Raw genomic sequence first — 18,418 nt, forward strand, 5'->3', positions numbered from 1 at the left:
ATTTCCTCTCTCACGCCGCCCAAGCACATCTCCGTGTCCTCGGACTTTCACTGGAACTACATGGCCGGAGCACAAATGGAGAAGTCCAACTTTCAAAACATGAAAAAATACAGGAACATGATGACACATGTTTGACACGGTGAGAATAAAACACACGTGTGGAGCGGTACGACCTGCAGTGGGCTTTAAACACGTGTCCTTGGAGTAGACAGTAAGTGACGGCTCATCATCAAACATCTGGGTGTAAGATATAAAGGCAGCAGTTATGGCTGAGATGCAGTCAAAGACATAGACAAGTGTAAGTCGGTGGACAGGATGGGAGGCTGCCGCTGCTTGAGAAAGAGGGTGTGGACCAGTAAGAATGGTTGGGCAACAGAGTGTAAAAGAACATTTGTTTATGTTGCAGCTGGTGTTCTCTGAACAGAGATGTTAAAGAGACACCGGGCTAAAATGACAGGACTGATCTGAAGAACGACATCCAATCAGAGCCAGTCATGGGCTGAAGCTGCTACGAACACTGTCATCTACTACAGCAGTGGCTAATGGATATGATATCATTTTAATCTTAAGCAAAATCTACCTTTAAAGGTGGTATTGCTAAAATAGAAATAATAACAACAACAAAAAAACAGCAGTTCAGGACACAGAAAAACAGAGTCAACACTGAGGTGGTCAGTCTGATTCATCAGCATCTGAATGTTGGTTCTCATCTGTGAAACCAGCGTGTGTTTAACCAAGGCCAGCACACACACACGATTATCTCAGCCTGGCATCCATCCTTCTGAGGGAAATAGAGTCTCAATAAAGCCACATCCTGGACTCAGTGAAAACCCAGGAGTTCTACTGAGAAGCACAAAGAACAGACTGGGCAACCAGCACCGAACCCACTGACATGGGAACCACGAGCTCCTGAGCTGTTGCTGCTGCTTACCACACACACACACACACACACACACACACACACAGGAAGCCAAATCTTGCAGGCTTGGACTGGAGATGGTGAAAACTGGCATAAACAGTCCACCAGTCAGCTTTATGCCATTCATCCAGAAGGCTCCTTTGTGTCTCAGTGAAGTGATGAGATGCTGGGAGACAGACACTGAATGAGAATCTGGCATCTAGACTATAAATTTAAAGACGAGAAGCAGCTTGGAAAGACGGAGGAGACAAAGGCGGTGGGCGTGGAGAAAAGAAATGAAACACAAGATTAAATTCTTCCCCCAAACAAATCTGATTCGGTTCAAATGAATACGCAGCAAAGTGAGTACCTCCCACCACGGTGACAGCCAATCAGCTGGAGGAAAATTAAACTTCGTTCATTACACTTTGACTCTCTTCCATCGATGGTGTTTTGTCCTCGAACAATGACTCTGCTTCCAGTGAGATTTTTTTATTTTTTTCGTGGTGAGTGAGTCATCCACAGCGAGGGTGGCAGAACAAGGTCGACCTTCAGTGGAACACACATTGTAACAATACCAGCAGTGGGATATGTTATCCTTCACTTTAGATTGTTCCAACATATATAGAGGTCAGAGGTCAGTCTACGTGTCATGGTTTTCACGACGGTGGTATAAACACTCAGTTTACTGTCCTGAGTCTGGAGACACAAACCTGCAGCTTATTTAAACCATGATTTACACAAAGCACACGACCTTAACACAAATCCACCATGAAACCACTCCAGTGACTATAAATACAGGAGAATATAAATATATATATATATGTGACAAGACTGTAAAAATATACATTAATGACATAAAACTACAGGAAGGCCCATATTTCTCTGACAGACTTCAGATCAGTTTTACGGCTGCGGATTATTGATGTTGTCACCATGTCGCCCTCTCTTTTATTGCATGCTTTAATGGACTATGGCAGAACCAATTGCACCAACAGCTAATTGTCTTAATGAGCTCATGCCATTAACATCACCAAGAGCAAATGCAAAAGTTACATTTTAAACCAAGATGAACTCCATAACGACATCATGGAGGTCGTTTTAATGGGTTGCCCTGACAGGGGCTTTTAATGTGGCAGTAAATAATACATGTCTAGCCAACATGACTGAAGTGAGGAAACAAACATGTTGCTGAAAATGCACTACAAAAACACAAGAGTTAACCAGAAAGTGGAGCTAGTCGTTAAAATGTCCCAAACACTGCTAAAATAAAAAAAATAAAAAAAATCATACAATTTGTATTGTTTTAGTATGAAACTGCTTCAACATAAGAAAAACATCTGAGCCATGGTCACAGAATAAGAGCAGAGACATAAAGAAGGTCAAGGTGATGACCAACACACACCAGAGCTACAGCTACAGCTACAGCAATAAATAAATAACACGAAGCGCGCTCCTTTTATTTAGGAAACACAGGCAGCCATTTATGTTGTTCTCTCCTCTCCCCCCTCACCTCCTCCCCTCTCCTTTTCTCCCATCAGTCCTTCTCTCTCTGTTTTCATACACAGCCCACGCTGCAGCCTTGCTTGTTGAATTTATTGTGTGAAATTACAAAGGGAAAATAAGAGTTGAGGCCAACATCATTTCTCAGTCATGTGTGTCCTTCCAGCTCACTAGACTGGTTGGTTACCAAGTGGAAGATGGATGAGGAAACAAAAAAATAATAAAATAAAATAAATAAAGTCAAAAAAAAGTGGAGGAAACCAAAGAATAGAAGAATGGAGGGTCAGTTTCAGATAACGCTGACCTTAGAGAAATAGTCTGAGGCCAAATGTGGCCTTATGTAGGAGGAGCATGATAACAAATGCTGGAGCTGGAAGGTGTTAAAATGAAAATTTGAAGTAAGAAAGGGGAGATGTAATAAAGGTAATGGGAGGAGGAGACCCTGAAGGAGACGCAGGGAGCTGGGAAGGCAATAAAGCAAATGTGAGGAGAGCAAAGGTGGGGTGGAAAGGTAGAGGAGGACAAGGAGGAGACAAATGTGCAGGAGACAGGAGGTCACAGCAGCAGAACAACATCTGATTACATTGGTTTATTTTAACCACCTTCATACAGTTGAAGTGTCACTTTATGATTGTGGTTGTTTTTCAGGGACTGCGTTTTCAACACAGATTAGAGAATGTTAAAAAAAAGACAAACCATTATTTGACTATCAGCCTCAAACAGGAACAAATACAAATGTCGTTTCCCTTCTGTGTCTTTGCACAACTGCACAATGAGAAGTGCAATTTAAATTTGCTTCACTTCCTTCTGAGATCAGTGGGAAATGACATCGAAAACCAGGGCGTAGTCTTAGGTCAGGACGATAGAGACAGATATACAGCCGCTACTGTAAGGTCACTATCAATACAACGGAATGTGAATTTGTTCATTTAAGCTTTTGACCAGTTTGTTTTCTCCATGTTGATAATAATTTATATATATTTATATATAATATTCCCTTAAACAATATTATATATTCGCTTTTTGCGAACATGTTATTTAACTGTTTAAATAGGCTTTTTAACTCTAATTTGGTCGGGTGTCGTTTACACATGACTTAACAGCTCCCTCTTGTGGATGAGGCTTTGCTCAATAAATACTATTGGTTAAAACGTGTTAATTTATTTGATGACAGCCAAAGCTGCCAGGACAAAAATAAAAAATACAAGCTGATGATTGCTTGATTTACTTCGTTTATTATTTATTAAAAACGCGATTGGTTAACTAATTAAACGTTTTAATTGACAGCCACACTGCCAAATAATAATGATGATGATAATAACTAATATTTTGTTGCTGTTTTAATACAAATGTACTGTTTGGACAGTACAATTATTAAGTGTTCAGGTAAAGAAAGCCTATTGAGTTTGTTTGTTCCTTGTGTTGAAGATGAAAATACAGCATGAAACACAGAGCAGCAGCAGCAGCAGCATCATGCGCTCAGGGAGGTTCTCAAGTTTAGCACTAGCACTTAGACAATTACCTGGAGACTCGGAGCACAGTGAAAGGAGTCGAGCACCTGAGGAACAATGACACAGTAATAATGGAAACTCACGTGTGAACTCCCTGTGGGGGACATTGGCCCTCCAGGCTCGATTTCTTATCCAGTTCAGACGTCGATGTAACTCCATGATGCCGAGCAGTTGTCAGCATGTAGCGGCCACTCATCCATCAAAGAGAAGCACTCCAGCCCTGGTCTCCATCCCTGGGTCAGATACTGCCTCTGGAGCATCAGTGGTGCCCTGTGTGAAGACAGCAGCCTAGAGGATTTGGAATAATGACTCCTCAGTTCTGTATTTTTCCTGACTTTTTCTCTGTGTTCTAGAGAGCTGCCTCAGTAGCTGCTGATCTGCTCGGCTACATTTCCCCTCCACTCCTTTATCTTTAATGCATGAGTCAGTGGAACCCAACTCCATCAGTTCTGGGTGAGGGATGGAGTCAGTGTCCTGCGCAGGAGAGGGCACCTATCAATGGGCAGCATCTGAAGTACAGTCCACACCCTGGTGAAATGTGATGCCTCTGCACCGAGGAGGAGGTGAAGAAAGTAGAGCAGGAGCAGGACAGGACAGGAGGAGATATAGACTTAAAGACATTTCAGCCATGTGTACAGCATTTATAGTATTTACGTACATAAAAATGTTCACGCTGTAACTAACATATGTTCTTTGTCTTCTTTATGGACGCATGAACTTCCTGTTATCATATCTGCTTTTATAAGAAGCCACTGAATGTGTATTTGGGCCATACTTATCCATCGTTTTAGAGGTCTATTTAGTTTGACAATAGGCCTGTCGTTCCTCAACTTTATTATTTCATTACTGAACCTATAAAACAATTGCATTTTATTACAGTTACTACTGTAGATTGCAAAGGCCAGCATTTTGACCCTGTGGGTTTAATATCATTCTAAAGATTTAATACTCATTTTCTTTCTTTCATTCTTCAAACCAACTGTTGACATTTTTGGGCTTTTATCTGCATCAGTTGTGCAATGGAACATAGAAATGAAAATTGTTAAAGTTTATTAAGGTGAATTTGACTGAGCATTTTTATGACGCACAGTCTGTTGGTGCCTTTATTAGAATAAAAACACAGCACAGTTCTCCCACCCTGTGGGACAACGGAAGTCGACTTAGAACCAAATAAATAAAAACAACAACCATATAAGTTCACAGAACACAAGGTGTGGAAAGAGAAGACCCACATTTGGTACCAAAATAAATGAACACGTGGTTCTGTGTAGAGAACAATTCGATTAACCGGACAATATGTGGATATATGCAGCATATATTTATATTGATATATATATATTTATAGGAAACCACACACCACAGAAAGCAACATTTAACTAATTACCTGTTCCTCTACTGGCTGGTTTTATAAGAATGTTGGTGATGCAAAAATCACAATCACTTGGCGCTGACACTGAAGCAACTACAGCCACATCTGACTGGAAACACAGTGTACACTGGCGTGTCAATATGACTGTGCTTAAGACACTGTGATTAAACATTACAAAGTGAGACTATAAGACCAGGCCTTGGTCAGACCACAATAACAGAAGGCACAAATGTCAACAACGACCAGAGCACTGATGGCACAGTTTACAGAACCTCTGCCTGGGGTAGATTATATCACATCAAAATCCGAGACACTCAGCTACAGGCTCACGATGCTGCCAAAAGAGATGAGAATTAAACAAAACAAAGAAACAAAAAAACAAGCAACTTATTTGATCCTGAGGTTTGCATCAATTACCAAAAAATAAAACAAAGAACGAAAATGGACAGACAGATGACTCGAATCATTTGATTTTAGTCTAGGAAACTTAAGAAATATAAGAAAAATAAAGAATGTAGTAACACAAGCAGACAAAAAGTTTCGACAAAATGTCGCCACTAGGTGGCGGCAAAAATCAGATACAGCTGAGAAAACATGTTGCATAGACTTAAGTATGTAAAAAAAAGATTATCTCCCAAAATTCACTTATGAAGACACCTGGAAAAGGTTGTGAAGGTGCAGAATTACAGCTGGTCAGCAGGGGGAGACACCCATGTCCAGCTGCTTGCTCAGCAGAAACAAATGTATTTTTTGTGTGTGATTCAGCAGATTGTCATTACTCTGATGGTCCAAGAAAATAATGGATGCAGCGAATGTAAACATAGCGATCAACTCAGTGAACAGCAGCTATTTGTGTTATTATTCATTACTGCTGGGAGCTGGCTCTACGTCAGTTTCTTTGGAAATGAAATAAAGGCGCAGCAAAGCCGACTACTGGATTAGAAACTGCAACATTTTCTAATCAGCCCAAAAAATGTCGCAGGTGGCCACTGAGTCTAACCATGCTTTGGTAAATAATAAGTCGTCTCACATGTCTCTGGTGTGTGCAAACACAGGACGTCGTTTCTGCCAATGTAGAATTAAACCCCTTCACAACAAAGCACTTCAGCAGCAGCTGACTGGTCTTAGAGTAAAAGTCACAACATCCATCTACGCAACTACGCACAACAGTTGGAAAAATCCTTCTGGTTAAATACAGTCATTTAAATAGAGTGTGTTTTGTGGTCAGTGACCATTTCAGTGTTTCTGGTCAAGTGTCCCCTGCAGTTGGAAGTGAACAATAGTGAGCGACATGTTCCTCCTGCGAGGCACAGCAGCATCAATAACAAGACAGCTACAGTGAGTTGGAGGGAAGAAAGCAGTTTGGAGTCGATGGGACTCAGAGGTATTACAGTTGATGAGGATGGAGGGGAGTTAAAGTCGTCTTGTCTTGTCTGCACATCATGATCAATCGTTCAAACTGAGACAAATTAAATATTCAACTCCAGCAACAGAGGACTTGATTTTAGGGCACATTTAACATTAGATCTGGTCACACAGACTTATGTCGATGCCACCATTCGAGACCATGGGGGGGAAGTGCCCTTTTTTGGCTTTTACCATAGATCATGGGATAATTTGCTGGTTAATGAAACTCGGTACAGAGGAAAAACCAATTGGACGCTCAGTACAAAACATGCACGAGAACAAGGAGGAGAAAATAGATCGACAAGGTCAACGGAGGCATCTAGATATGTCTAGTCAGACGTTAGTCTCATCTGTGAATTCTTCAGTGGGGTGGTGAGAAATGTGAGCGTTGGGTGGAGCAACAATCTATGAAACCAAATTGTCATTTTGTGCTTGGAAGGAAAGTGATCGACAGGTCTTTGGTCCTGTTACTGCATGTGACGTGAACAGCACAGACCTCACTGCACACTGTGCTGCTGTGTGGCTGTGCAGTAAAACCTGTGTAGTGCTTCAATCTGGAGGCTTGTCAGGTATAAAATACATCAGACATGTGGCTCATTTGTGAAAGGAGCAGAGGTCTGTTCCACCGTCCATATCATTAAAAACAAAAACAAACAAAAAAAAAAAACGCACCCAGTCTCATCTAGTCCAAATGCTGATTGTCTGCAGCTTCTCTCAGTCCTGTGTCTTTCTTCCCTCTGTCCAGACCCTCTTTCATTTGACTTTCTCTGTGTCAATGTTGTCCAGATCGATGTCCGGCGAGGCCACGCAACAAAGACACAGTTTCTGCGTGGTGAGGGAAACCTTATCTGCAGCGACAGTGAGAAAACGACACCAACCAACACTTTGTGGTGAGTCAACGTGTTCAAAATGAAAACGAGTTCAGGATTAGCAGGTTGAACATTCCTCACGTTATAAAGCTTGTACAGTGAACTTTCAAAGGCTGATCTTAATCCAGCTTTAGATCCTAATCACTACAGAGAGCATTTACTCCAGCTGCAGTTAATGTTCTACATTAAGGTAAGTACAACACCTCCACAACATTCTCAACATTATCATGAAAACGCACTGAACTTCCCTGGTGCTGTACTGTACAGATAGATGCTACACATCTCAGCCTGTGTTCATGTCGTTCTACTACTGAAACTTAACAGAATCTATTTTTTTGATAAATGTCCAGCTATTTTATCTTACTTACTTAGTATTTTCCTTAAGAAGGCAGGTCTGGAGGTGGATGGCAGGTGGAGGCAGAAGTAGTATACTGGTGCGCCAGACAGCGCCACAGCGATTCCTACCAGGGAGTTGATGGTGTCGCTGTACAGTGGCACCACAACCAGGAACACACTGCATATGCAGTAGACGATGGGGAAGAAGAGTGAGAGCTGCAGCACAGAAGGGAGGAAGGATGAAAATAAACATGGAAACAAACACAAAAACTACTCTCATTGTTCTCTTCCTCTGTGGCCCTGAAATACTTAACTAGCTGATAAGCTTCTCACCTTTACTGATACTGAGGATCAAACAACCATGGAGACAGTGAAGGTTCCGCAATAAATTCTGACATTCATTTTCTGATTTCCATGAAGTGTTTACAGTTTATCCCTATTTCACCCACTGTCCTCAAAAAACTCAAGCCCTCCTTAAGACATGACATGTCAATCTGCTCTTGATAATGATTCAGTGAACCTGGATCTGTGGTGTGGGCAGGAAAGAGTTAAAAGACTGTCATTCAACTGAACTAGCTCCCATGAACTGTACGGCAGAGGTTAGGCTAACGATAGTAAGGGCAGAAATGCACAGCGATCAACTGGTCTTTCTGAATTCTTTCTCAAGACCCCTTTCTTTTGGCACATATATTAACTCAATTAGGCTACTATTACTGAGAACAAGAAAAATTATATGTACTACATCTAACCATCCCTTTGATGATAGAAAGTAATTAGCAACAAACTGGTTTCACCTAATTTAAAAGTCAACAGGAAGGACCTGAAGCCTGTAATCCCCAAGAATTCCTCATCAATGCATGGACACGGATGAGCAAACATAAGCACAGACAACTGTTTGCAATGTCATGAAATTGTAAATATTTAGAAAATGGATAAAGAAGAACTGCCAACTGGTAAACCATCTATCAATAAACATCATCACAACCACAATAGCTCTAAGGTAGTTGTCTCACCAAACAGAGCAGAAACAGTGGCATGTGAGAGGTTCATGTGGGTCACCAAGTCTCAACTAGAACCTTTCTGCACTGACGGCCTCTCAAAGCAGATGTCAGCGCTCATGTTTCCTACCTTGACAGGTCGGTGCAGATCTGGAGCTTTGACACGCAGGTAGATCAGACTAGCTATAGAGAGGCCAATAAACAACCAATAATTAAAACTGAAGTAGTTGATCAACTGGAACACATCAGGCACCGACAGAAACAACAGTGACATGGCACCCTGACAAGAGAAGAACAAAAAAAAGGTTTTTTTTTTACTGTGTTTGTTAAATAAGACACAAAGGTCAAACCTACTTAAACAACACAAGGAGCTCACATTAAAAAGTAGGGCAGGAATTGGAGTGAAACAACTGATGTGGATCATACAAAGAACACTGGGTAATTGGCCCTCTCTAGATCCAACAAAGAACAATCTGCAGGGGAGGAAGGAAGAGACCAGATGTCAAGTGAGTGAAGGATTTAACAAGACAAATACTCTGACAAGTCTAGAAGTTAGTGAACGTAGAAGTGTTTACTGACCTGGAGGCAGCAATGATGGAGGAGTTGAGGCCCCCGTAGCAGGATATAGCCACAGCCAGAGGGATCAGCCAGCGGGCCCAGCCCAGCACCTCATCAGCAAACGTCTGCACAAACATCCAGGTGAATGTTAGCATTCTATCCTACAGCTAACAGACACTGAACCTGCTCACCAATACATTTATGTATTTGAAAAAAAAAGTCAATGTTGATGCTCGTTTTAAACCACACCACATACATTTGAAAGAAATAGAAAGAAAGAAAACTTTGAAGGATAAAAACCCATCTCATTATTATTTTAAACATTTCTTGAATCCTGGCAAATTCTGATGAATAACATGAGCTGCAGAGCTGACTTACTGCTCTTAACTCTACAAATGGTTAATAAATGAAAACATGAGAAGCATTTGCTGCTGTATGTCTTTCAGCAATTAAATACAGACAGAGTCAATTGCTTGTTAATTGGAATCGTTAGACTAAATAGGCCAATTAAAAACCCATCATCAAATGACATTTTCAACCAACCTAAATGCAGCTCTGCATCCACCCTAACATCATCATCATCAGCTGCCCTTGTTCCTGTGGGCTGCACTAACTTCTTTAGCTGAATGAGGTTCCTGTCATCATCTCCAATACAGTCAGATAAACCAGCAGCCAGAACTGCACCAAAAAAGATAGCAGCAGCTTTCAGTCAGAGAGAGTGGAGGACAGACTGAAAACTGCTGCTCCTGGGAAATCATGCAGCTGCTTCCAATGTTCTGATCTTTATTACTGCATTTATCACAAGGTTACTTACAGCAAAGGTACAAGTTACAGATCCTCAGATACTCACCACAGCAACAGCCTCACTGCTGAGCACTTTGTCTGCGTCCATTACAACATAATAGGCCACGTTGGTCAAGATGTAGATCACTGTGACAATTGGCATTGAGATGGCGATGGACAAAGGCAGGTTCCTAATGAGAGAAAAATTGAAAGAAATCTGTGACAATTGGTTTATATCTAATTCAACTAAGTTGATTTCATCTCCTTAGTATTGTAAAACACTGTATTCAATGTAATTAAAGTAGACAATAAAAGCCCCTGCTGGTGTGAGAGCACTCTGATCATCCCTCTATACCTCTTTGGGTTCTTGATTTCCTCTGTGATGAAGTTGAGTGTGTCCCACCCAGAGTAGGAGTAAAGTGCTGAGTAAAGAGCCAAGGCCAAGTCACCAGGGTTCAGCTTGGAGCCTTTAAACGAGTTCTCAAAGTTCTGGTCAAAACCTGCATCAGAAACAGATGGTTAGAAACTTTCATCATATTGACAAAAACTTCTTCTACCACAGTTCTGAAGCAGTGGCAGATAATGAAGTAGCAGCAAGAAAATACAAAGTATTTCTAGGACTTCTTGAAGTATATAACCTCCATCACTTCTGTATTTGTACACAGTGTTTTAGTCAAGTACCAATGAAGTTTCATGTCTGACTGTTGACGTACCTTGTCCCAGTTTGACAAGGCCGGCGATGATGATAATGATCAGAGCGAGAACCTTAGCTACAGTGGAGATGACCTGCAGTATAGCTCCCCACTTCACCTTCATGCAGTTCACAGCAGTCAACAAACCTGACAAACGTGGGAGGAAAACAAGGATAAACCTTCAGGTTCAGGTGAAATGATGCGTTGCCATAAACACTGAACGTTGTGGAAACACCTCCTCAACCCACTAGCTCTAACAGAGCATGCATTTTATTTAGGGCAGGTGGGAACTTACATATGATAGCAGCAGCAATGAGGCGGACGGCAACATAAGGGGCTGAACAGGAAGGGTAGAAGGGCTGGACTAGATAGTTGGAGAAAGTCAAGGCTATCACTGCCTGACAGGCTGGTTCTACTATTAACAAGGACGTCCACAATCTGTACAGAGTAGAAACACAGATGCACAGAGTTGTTACAGTGAGGTGAAAAGAAACAACATTTTAATCTTTGTGGGACACAGCATACAGTACGAGTTACTTATTCTGATAATTATGTTCAGCACACTTCAGTTTAGTTAGACACTGATGGAAAAGTTTCTACACGTCTGCTCTACATGCACTCAATCAACCTAATGTAAGTCGCTTTAGTGTCTCATGTGTCAAGTCTTACTTACTATTTAGTCAAATATTTACTATTTAGTCAAATACTTAAACGTAAACACAAAACATGGAAAACATTATTTACTTTAATTTGTATCAACTGTCTCTGTTCTCACACATCAAACAGCTTCAGGGTGGACAACACGGAGGCTGAAGGCAACAGTTTAGGTTCCTCAACTTAAACAGGACTACACAGCAGCTATCTGAAGATGCTCAACACACTTTATACGTACCGTATAAATGCTAAAAATCTACCAAAGGCCTCCAGAATGTAGGCATAAGATGCACCAGATTTATGGATGGTGGTTCCCAGCTCTGCATAACACAAGGCTCCAAAAACAGAGAATACTCCCCCAATGGCCCACACCACCAGAGACAAGCCAAATGAACCTGTATACATGAGAACACCCTGCAAAAAAACAAAAAACAAACATACAAGTGAGTGTCTGTGTACAGTGAAAACAGTGCTATACTGTTTACAACTCATGTGCATGTGCGTGAGAAGAGCAGCATGACAGCTCTACACAGGCTGCAGTGACAACAGAACAACAGCAGCAAGACAGACACAATAGCATTTTAAGTCTAGAATTACAACATCAAACTGCCACCGTCTAATGTGACAGGATGACAAAACATGAACAAACAGGAAAAGGAAAGCACACAATTTTATTTTTTGTCAATTACTGAACACAGAAAGAAAACAGAAAAGAGTCGATGTGCCTCTGACCTTAGGTGAGACAAAGATGCCAGAGCCAATCATGTTCCCCACGATGAGACAGACGCCATGGAGGAGGGAGATCTCCTGTTTTAGCCTCACACCGCTGGACTGAGAGGTGGTATCTCCCTCAACAACCATCCTGAACTACAGCCTGCACGCTCGACTCTGCAGAGGAAATGAGGAAACATCAGTGGCAGTGGTAGTAACAGTGACTGGGGAGTGGTTTGGCAGACCAGCACCTAACAGTGAGACTGTGACTGAAGGAGGGAGGAGTGGACCAAACTAGACTAGGACAAGGGAGTGTCACGTTATTGTCAAGACAGTCTGTGAAAGAAAAAGAAAACAATGACCCTGTTCAACCACGACAGCAAAGGACCATCTAGACTTTGATTAACCAGCTGCATTGCAAGACATATGATGTTTACAGTATACCACACAGAAATGCTTTATCACATTTTAAAAAAAGGATTATAAGAAAAGAACATTTCTATTATGTTGACATGAATGTCACTAAATTACCAGGGTTTATCTGTAGTAAAGAGGGGGGACAAATCATGGCAAATAAAAACCCACCTGCCGACACAAATTGCGTTGTTAGCTTGCACACCTTTACATGAACACAGCAAGACAAAAACGTCTTTTGATGAGGCCAGCATTCTGTGTCCAATTATGGTATGAATGTAATTATACCAGCATCTGGTCCGCATGCCGGCAGCCAACATGGCTGCTGGAGGAACTCCATGTGCCCCATCATAAAAGAAAACGTCTGTTTAGGAGTTAACGCAATTTAATCTCTAAGACCGACGTCTAATTTAACCAGACATCGTTATGAGTCGTGGAAAAGAAGCTCCTGATGAGTGAGCTCATTTTATTGAGTAAACAAGTACATAAAGTGCATACTTCCTTACACGTTGTTTGTCCAGCCCAGACCAACGAAATAACAGGAACACTCGCCTCCGACCGTTGAACTGACACTAACAGGTTAAAAATAATACAAAAATGATTATTTAAGTGTTCTACATGACTCAAAGGTAATGGTGAGCATCCACTGACATGAGAGCTGATCGGGTACTAGCAGCATCATTAGCATCGCTCTGATGTACCACAGAGGCACCAGGCAACACGGCTCCTTAAAACAGCATTTTACGTTAACGTGAAAACACTACCTGCCGCTTGTATTTTTATATACATCGTATATAAAACCATTAAGGGCGCGCTGTTTAACTGTCATGGTTTGATTTCCACAAATGCATTAACATATACGGGATGCTGCTGATGGACATGCTAACCACGGGGCATGTACATGTAAAAAACAATAAGACATCTTTTGTAATAAACGGTGTAACGGAAGTTACAGTCAGGTGAGTGAACCAGAAATAGAAAACAGTTTCTGTACCTTTATGCTGCCTCCTTGTCAATTTCCCCACAAGAAAGCGCCAAAATCAGCGTCTTCTGTCTCATGTAATAAAAGATCTGCCTTAACTTTGCCAGCTCGTCGTTAACTCAAGCTCCTCCTCATCCCCAAGTCAACCACCTCTCGAACAGTCGGAGGAAAAGGTTCATCACAATGTCAAATCTTTTGATTGTTGCCTAAATCTCGTGTGTTTCAATTGAATTGAACTCTGATATTGCGACACACGCACACGACACGAGTCACTAAACGGTAAAGTAGACACGGCACGTACTACTCAACGGAGCGGACGGGCAACTCAAAGGAGCAGTGATGCGGTCGCGCAGGTTTACGGTTACTAATATGAGTCATTTAAGTTTAGTTTAGAAACCTCGTGTAATAGTCTCTTTCAACAACAATTTCAAAAATAGTTTGACTAACGGACTTTGTGAGAGGAAGCCCCGGTAAAAGTATAAATTGACGTTGAGAATAAGCATTTCATATTTAGATTAGGGTCTTGTCTACAGTTACAGTCATTTTTTTATGTTCAGGTGTATCGAATAACTGCCACCCCCAGAATTCTTAAATAAAAGTTCACAATTCCAAATTTGAATTGAATGCAATATAAATATATAGGTCCACACAGAGAGAGAGAGAACAAAGAAAAATGGGGGGTTGTTTACTCCCTGTAATCTAGATTGGTTTATTCATTTCTAAACCACATATGTGCTATGGACCACGCATACTGTATAACTGAAATGGTTGCGTTGTCGGTCAACTGCAGTCATGTCCAATTTTCAGCGAATAATAAAAAAAGTCACCTTTTGATGACTAAAACTCCTTCTTATGGATTTCTTCAGACATGAAAATACTGTTTATTTAAAATATATAAAAAATGAGTTTTTCTGCCCTCTAGTGGACATTGCTCTACTGAGCAGCATTGAACAGCTTTCTCGTTTGGACCAACTGTTTTTCTCTCTATTCAGTAAATAAGACCGTAGGAATAGTTTTATATTGAGTGGCTGTTTTTAAAAATAATATTTTAGGTTTAAGTCACATTTTTACGAACTGAAAAAAAGCTTGAACCAGTAATTGTAACGTTTAGCCTAAATTACGTTTAATATATTTTTCAGCAGTTACTTAACACTCGAATTCCCCATTTATCATGAAAAGAAGACTATCACTGACCTAAAATTAAATGATAGCCTCTAATCTCTCACCATGGTCAGAAACGTATTGTAGCTGGCCGTCTCTGGGGGAACAAAGAGGGAAACACCCATGTCTTTGAACGAACCCTCCACTACGGACACTGGACTGTCTGGGATGTGATTAGGAGTCAGGGGAGTGTGGTACCCTGTAGATGCTGAAAGACACATAAAAGTTCATTACGGAACCGTAGTCAAGCAGATTACGTTCCAGATTTTCAGTCAAACATTTTCAAAGTAATAGCATAAGAACAATGTGGTGCGTAGTGTTTGGGTGGGTCCATCTAGAAAATAATAATAATAATAATAACGCCTTATTTAGCAACTAAAATGAACATACTTGTGCATTTTCCCCATGATTCTCTCCTTTAACATTCTAACTTCACAATCCCTCTTTTAAAAAGTTATAATAAATTGATAAATTATATTGTCCAAGGTCTCAGTAGTATGTTATTAGTTATCGGATCCTGGGCTTTTAAAATGAGTATCCACTGACATAATAAGTGATCTATAAATAATAAAATGCATACATAATTGCATTGGTTACATTAATTTATTAGGTGATATTTAATATTATTATATTTCTATCTAATCCCTTCAGTGGTTGTTACCATAGCTCATAATAAAGGGAAAATAAACAAATAAATCTAGCTTTATATTAAAACGTGAACACAAAAGTGAACCAAGCATTTGACTTGTCTTCAGTTTTTCCACAACAATTCCTTTCAAACACACAAAAAATCTCTTTTATTGAGCTCTGATAAAATATTTAGGAGGCAGGAGTTTGACCTATGGTGGTAATATTACCATCATTGTCTCGTTGACGTAATCTAAAATTATGTTAAAAACAATTAAACAATTACTTACTTATTCCCTGTCTGGTCTGATACCAAAGAGACCGGCAGAAGGGTGTGTCTTGCCTGTTATCCAAGGTGTCGGTCAAATTATGCTTTTATTCTGAAGTCAACGTTCAGTCACTTCCGGACTGGTCCTAGTTAATTACCGTTGACTTCACTCCGATCATTCCAGACCACCACGCGCACCAGCAGCCTCCGTCTCTGCTGACTCAGTGCCTTACCAGCAGGTCCTCCACCCTGAGACACAGCATCCACCGACCGGTAAACCCGCAGCTACAGCACCGCACAGAAATGGCCAAGACCGCGATCGGTGAGTGCTCGCAATTCATTTAACACATATTTCTGCTGGAGGTAAAGCGGCTGAGACAGGTTGGATGACGGTGAGATGCTGTGGCGACACCCATGGCACAAAAGGATGCTGAGGGGATGAGGATGAGGATGATGATGATGATGAGAGGGAGCGGTCCAACTCCGGTGCAACTTTAGGTTTATATTAAGCCAGTGTGTCAATAGATCCTAATATATTAGAATCTGAATGTTAAAAGTAAAAGTTAATTCTAATTTAAACAGAATCCACACCAGGACCTGCGTGCGCTACGGTGTTGCATCCAATGTGTTGTATCAGTGACGCAGGTTGATTTCTATGATCTGAAGCAAATTAATCACAGCTGATAAATCTGCAGAAAGGCAAATATAACAGATAGAGATTCAGGGGTATCACCCTGTAGCAGCAGCAGCAGCAACGGCAGGATTTAAGTCGATGGTTGCCGCACCTGCATCTTTCTGCCTGACTCAGAGTCGAGCAGCATAATGCAGCGACCCCACCCAACATCTCCCAGCCACCGCTCTCCATGCTGTGGAATATATTTCACCCTGACACAGCTCCCTCATCAAAACTAGGTCATCCTGTGTGTATGTGTTCTGCAGAGAGCTTTGAAGTCATTTTTTTTGTGGGTGAATGCCAAAAGCTGGAATGATATGGAGAGAGAGGGAGAGGGGGGAGGAGGAGGGGGGACAGCAAAGCATCCTTATCCACATTTTTTCAGTCACTGAAAGAATATCCTTCACTGGCACGAGCAACGTAGGCTGTACCAGGAATCGAACTCCAGTGACTAATGTGGTCCGTATGTTCAGTTGTTGCACTCCTACCAGGCCACAGTCGGAGGTTGGGATGCAGTATTTGGAGGTTGGGATGCAGTATTTAGAGGTTGGGATGCAGTATTTAGAGGTTGGGATGCAGTATTCAGTGGCAAAGGAAGAAAAGAATGAAAGTGCGTGTTACGGCAGGTGGAGGGCCTTCATTTTAATATCAAAGCACGGTCAGTATTATGAAACAAACACCTCGTCCTATTGGCTCAGATCAACCTGAAGTCCTTTGAATGTGTGTAAGAGACTAATTATAGCTAACTTTAAATTAGGAGTGTGTGTTCACTTTGATAAGTGCAGCGTAATAAGACCAGTCAATGGAACCGGGTGTTTGTTTTCTGGTCCACTTGGCACTTGATGGATGGAGGAGCATGCAGACAGACAGCAGTAAAGGTCCTGCATTGTAAATGTGCTGAGGGACTCTGGCTCTTATAGTCACACCATCCTCCTCCTCCTTCACCTTCTTCCCCCTCCTCCCCCTCTTTTTCTCCTCTGTGACTTGAGCCCTGAGCAGGCAGAATGGGATGGGCAGTGAGCAGTCATCATGCCAGTAAGCACAGGGGGCATTGGGTTCTTTTGGGCTCTGGTTTATTTACTAATGAAATGTTATGAAACCCATTACAAAAGAATGATTTTTTTCAGATTTTTAAGCCAACAGAGCCATGTGTTCACAACATATAGCTCTGTTGTGTTTCCAAATGTCAGCCTGGAAAATGGATTCATCTTGTGCTCACCAAATTTGGGAACAAGAAATCAACATGAGGTCAACAGAAATAACGATCCATTCAGTCATTTACTGAAACACAGCTTTTTTTTCTATTTTCCATGATATGGTGTTGGCTTCTAATGTTTCAGCATTAAACACGAGGTTTAGTGGTGGAGCTGGTGGATATGTGGGATGTGAGGTATTGGAAATGGAGTTGCCAGAGAAGATTTATGGATGTGGTGAAAGAGGACATGGAGAAGGTTGGTGTAACAGTAGAGGAGGCAGGGGAGGCTGAGGTGGAGGCATACGATCTGCTGTGTTGACCCCCAGAAGGGGGCAGCTGGAAGAAGACGAAGAAGAAGAAGAAGATTAAATCACAATATGTTAAGTCTAAATAGATGAATTATTCCACCAACAACCTTCTGTGCTCAAAGCCACTCCCATCTGCATTAACCCCCCGCAGCACTTCAGCCCTGATCTTTATCGTGAAGTCGTGTCATATCTAATTAGGAGCGATCATTCAGCTGCTGCCCCGCGATCAATTTTCCTGTTCACGAGGGAAGGAGGAGGAGGATCTCTGACCGTCATGCCATCAGTTTCTATGACCAACTGGTCACATCTGATCGTCCACCTCCACCCTCACCTCCACCCTCCTCCTTATCATCCCTGTTCCTATCGTCATTATGATCCACGTGCGTTGAAGCTAAACCGCTCATATTTCAGCCTGATTTATCATTGCGTCCCATCGATCGATGCAGCACAACAACATTACTGGTCTGGGTGACTGTTGCTTTTTAAGATAAGCTGAGAGGA

General features: G+C 41.5%; 2 protein-coding genes across 4 annotated transcripts in view; one reads left to right on the forward strand and one right to left on the reverse strand.

Annotated features, from left to right (window-relative positions):
* Positions 1–4,939: 4,939 nt before the first annotated feature.
* Positions 4,940–14,004, reverse strand: LOC103394389 (Y+L amino acid transporter 2). 3 transcript variants are annotated; one of them, XM_025065112.1, is made up of 13 exons: positions 13,698–14,004; positions 13,210–13,275; positions 12,311–12,466; positions 11,817–11,992; positions 11,220–11,362; positions 10,946–11,071; positions 10,588–10,732; positions 10,300–10,423; positions 9,471–9,574; positions 9,268–9,364; positions 9,022–9,171; positions 7,926–8,109; positions 4,940–7,536 (listed from the first exon to the last, which is right to left on the reverse strand). In XM_025065112.1, exons 3-13 carry the CDS (start codon positions 12,437–12,439, stop codon positions 7,442–7,444), a joined length of 1,473 nt encoding a protein of 490 aa, XP_024920880.1. In that variant the 5' UTR covers positions 12,440–12,466; positions 13,210–13,275; positions 13,698–14,004; the 3' UTR covers positions 4,940–7,441. The 3 variants fall into 3 exon arrangements, with proteins under 3 accessions (XP_024920880.1, XP_024920881.1, XP_008329899.1); XM_025065113.1 differs by having other exon boundaries at positions 13,202–13,275; XM_008331677.3 differs by lacking the exon at positions 13,210–13,275 and having other exon boundaries at positions 13,698–14,003.
* Positions 14,005–15,893: 1,889 nt separating this feature from the next.
* stmn2b (stathmin 2b) overlaps positions 15,894–18,418 on the forward strand; it is a 9,814-nt gene continuing 7,289 nt past the window's right edge. The window contains exon 1 of the mRNA XM_008331680.3: positions 15,894–16,063. Within this exon, the coding sequence (XP_008329902.1) occupies positions 16,045–16,063 (19 nt within the window). The 5' untranslated portion in view covers positions 15,894–16,044. The remainder of the gene's footprint in view (positions 16,064–18,418) is intronic.

The sequence above is a fragment of the Cynoglossus semilaevis genome, chromosome 18 (genome assembly GCF_000523025.1).
Source record: "Cynoglossus semilaevis isolate Cse_v1.0 chromosome 18, Cse_v1.0, whole genome shotgun sequence".
NCBI lineage: Eukaryota > Metazoa > Chordata > Actinopteri > Pleuronectiformes > Cynoglossidae > Cynoglossus > Cynoglossus semilaevis.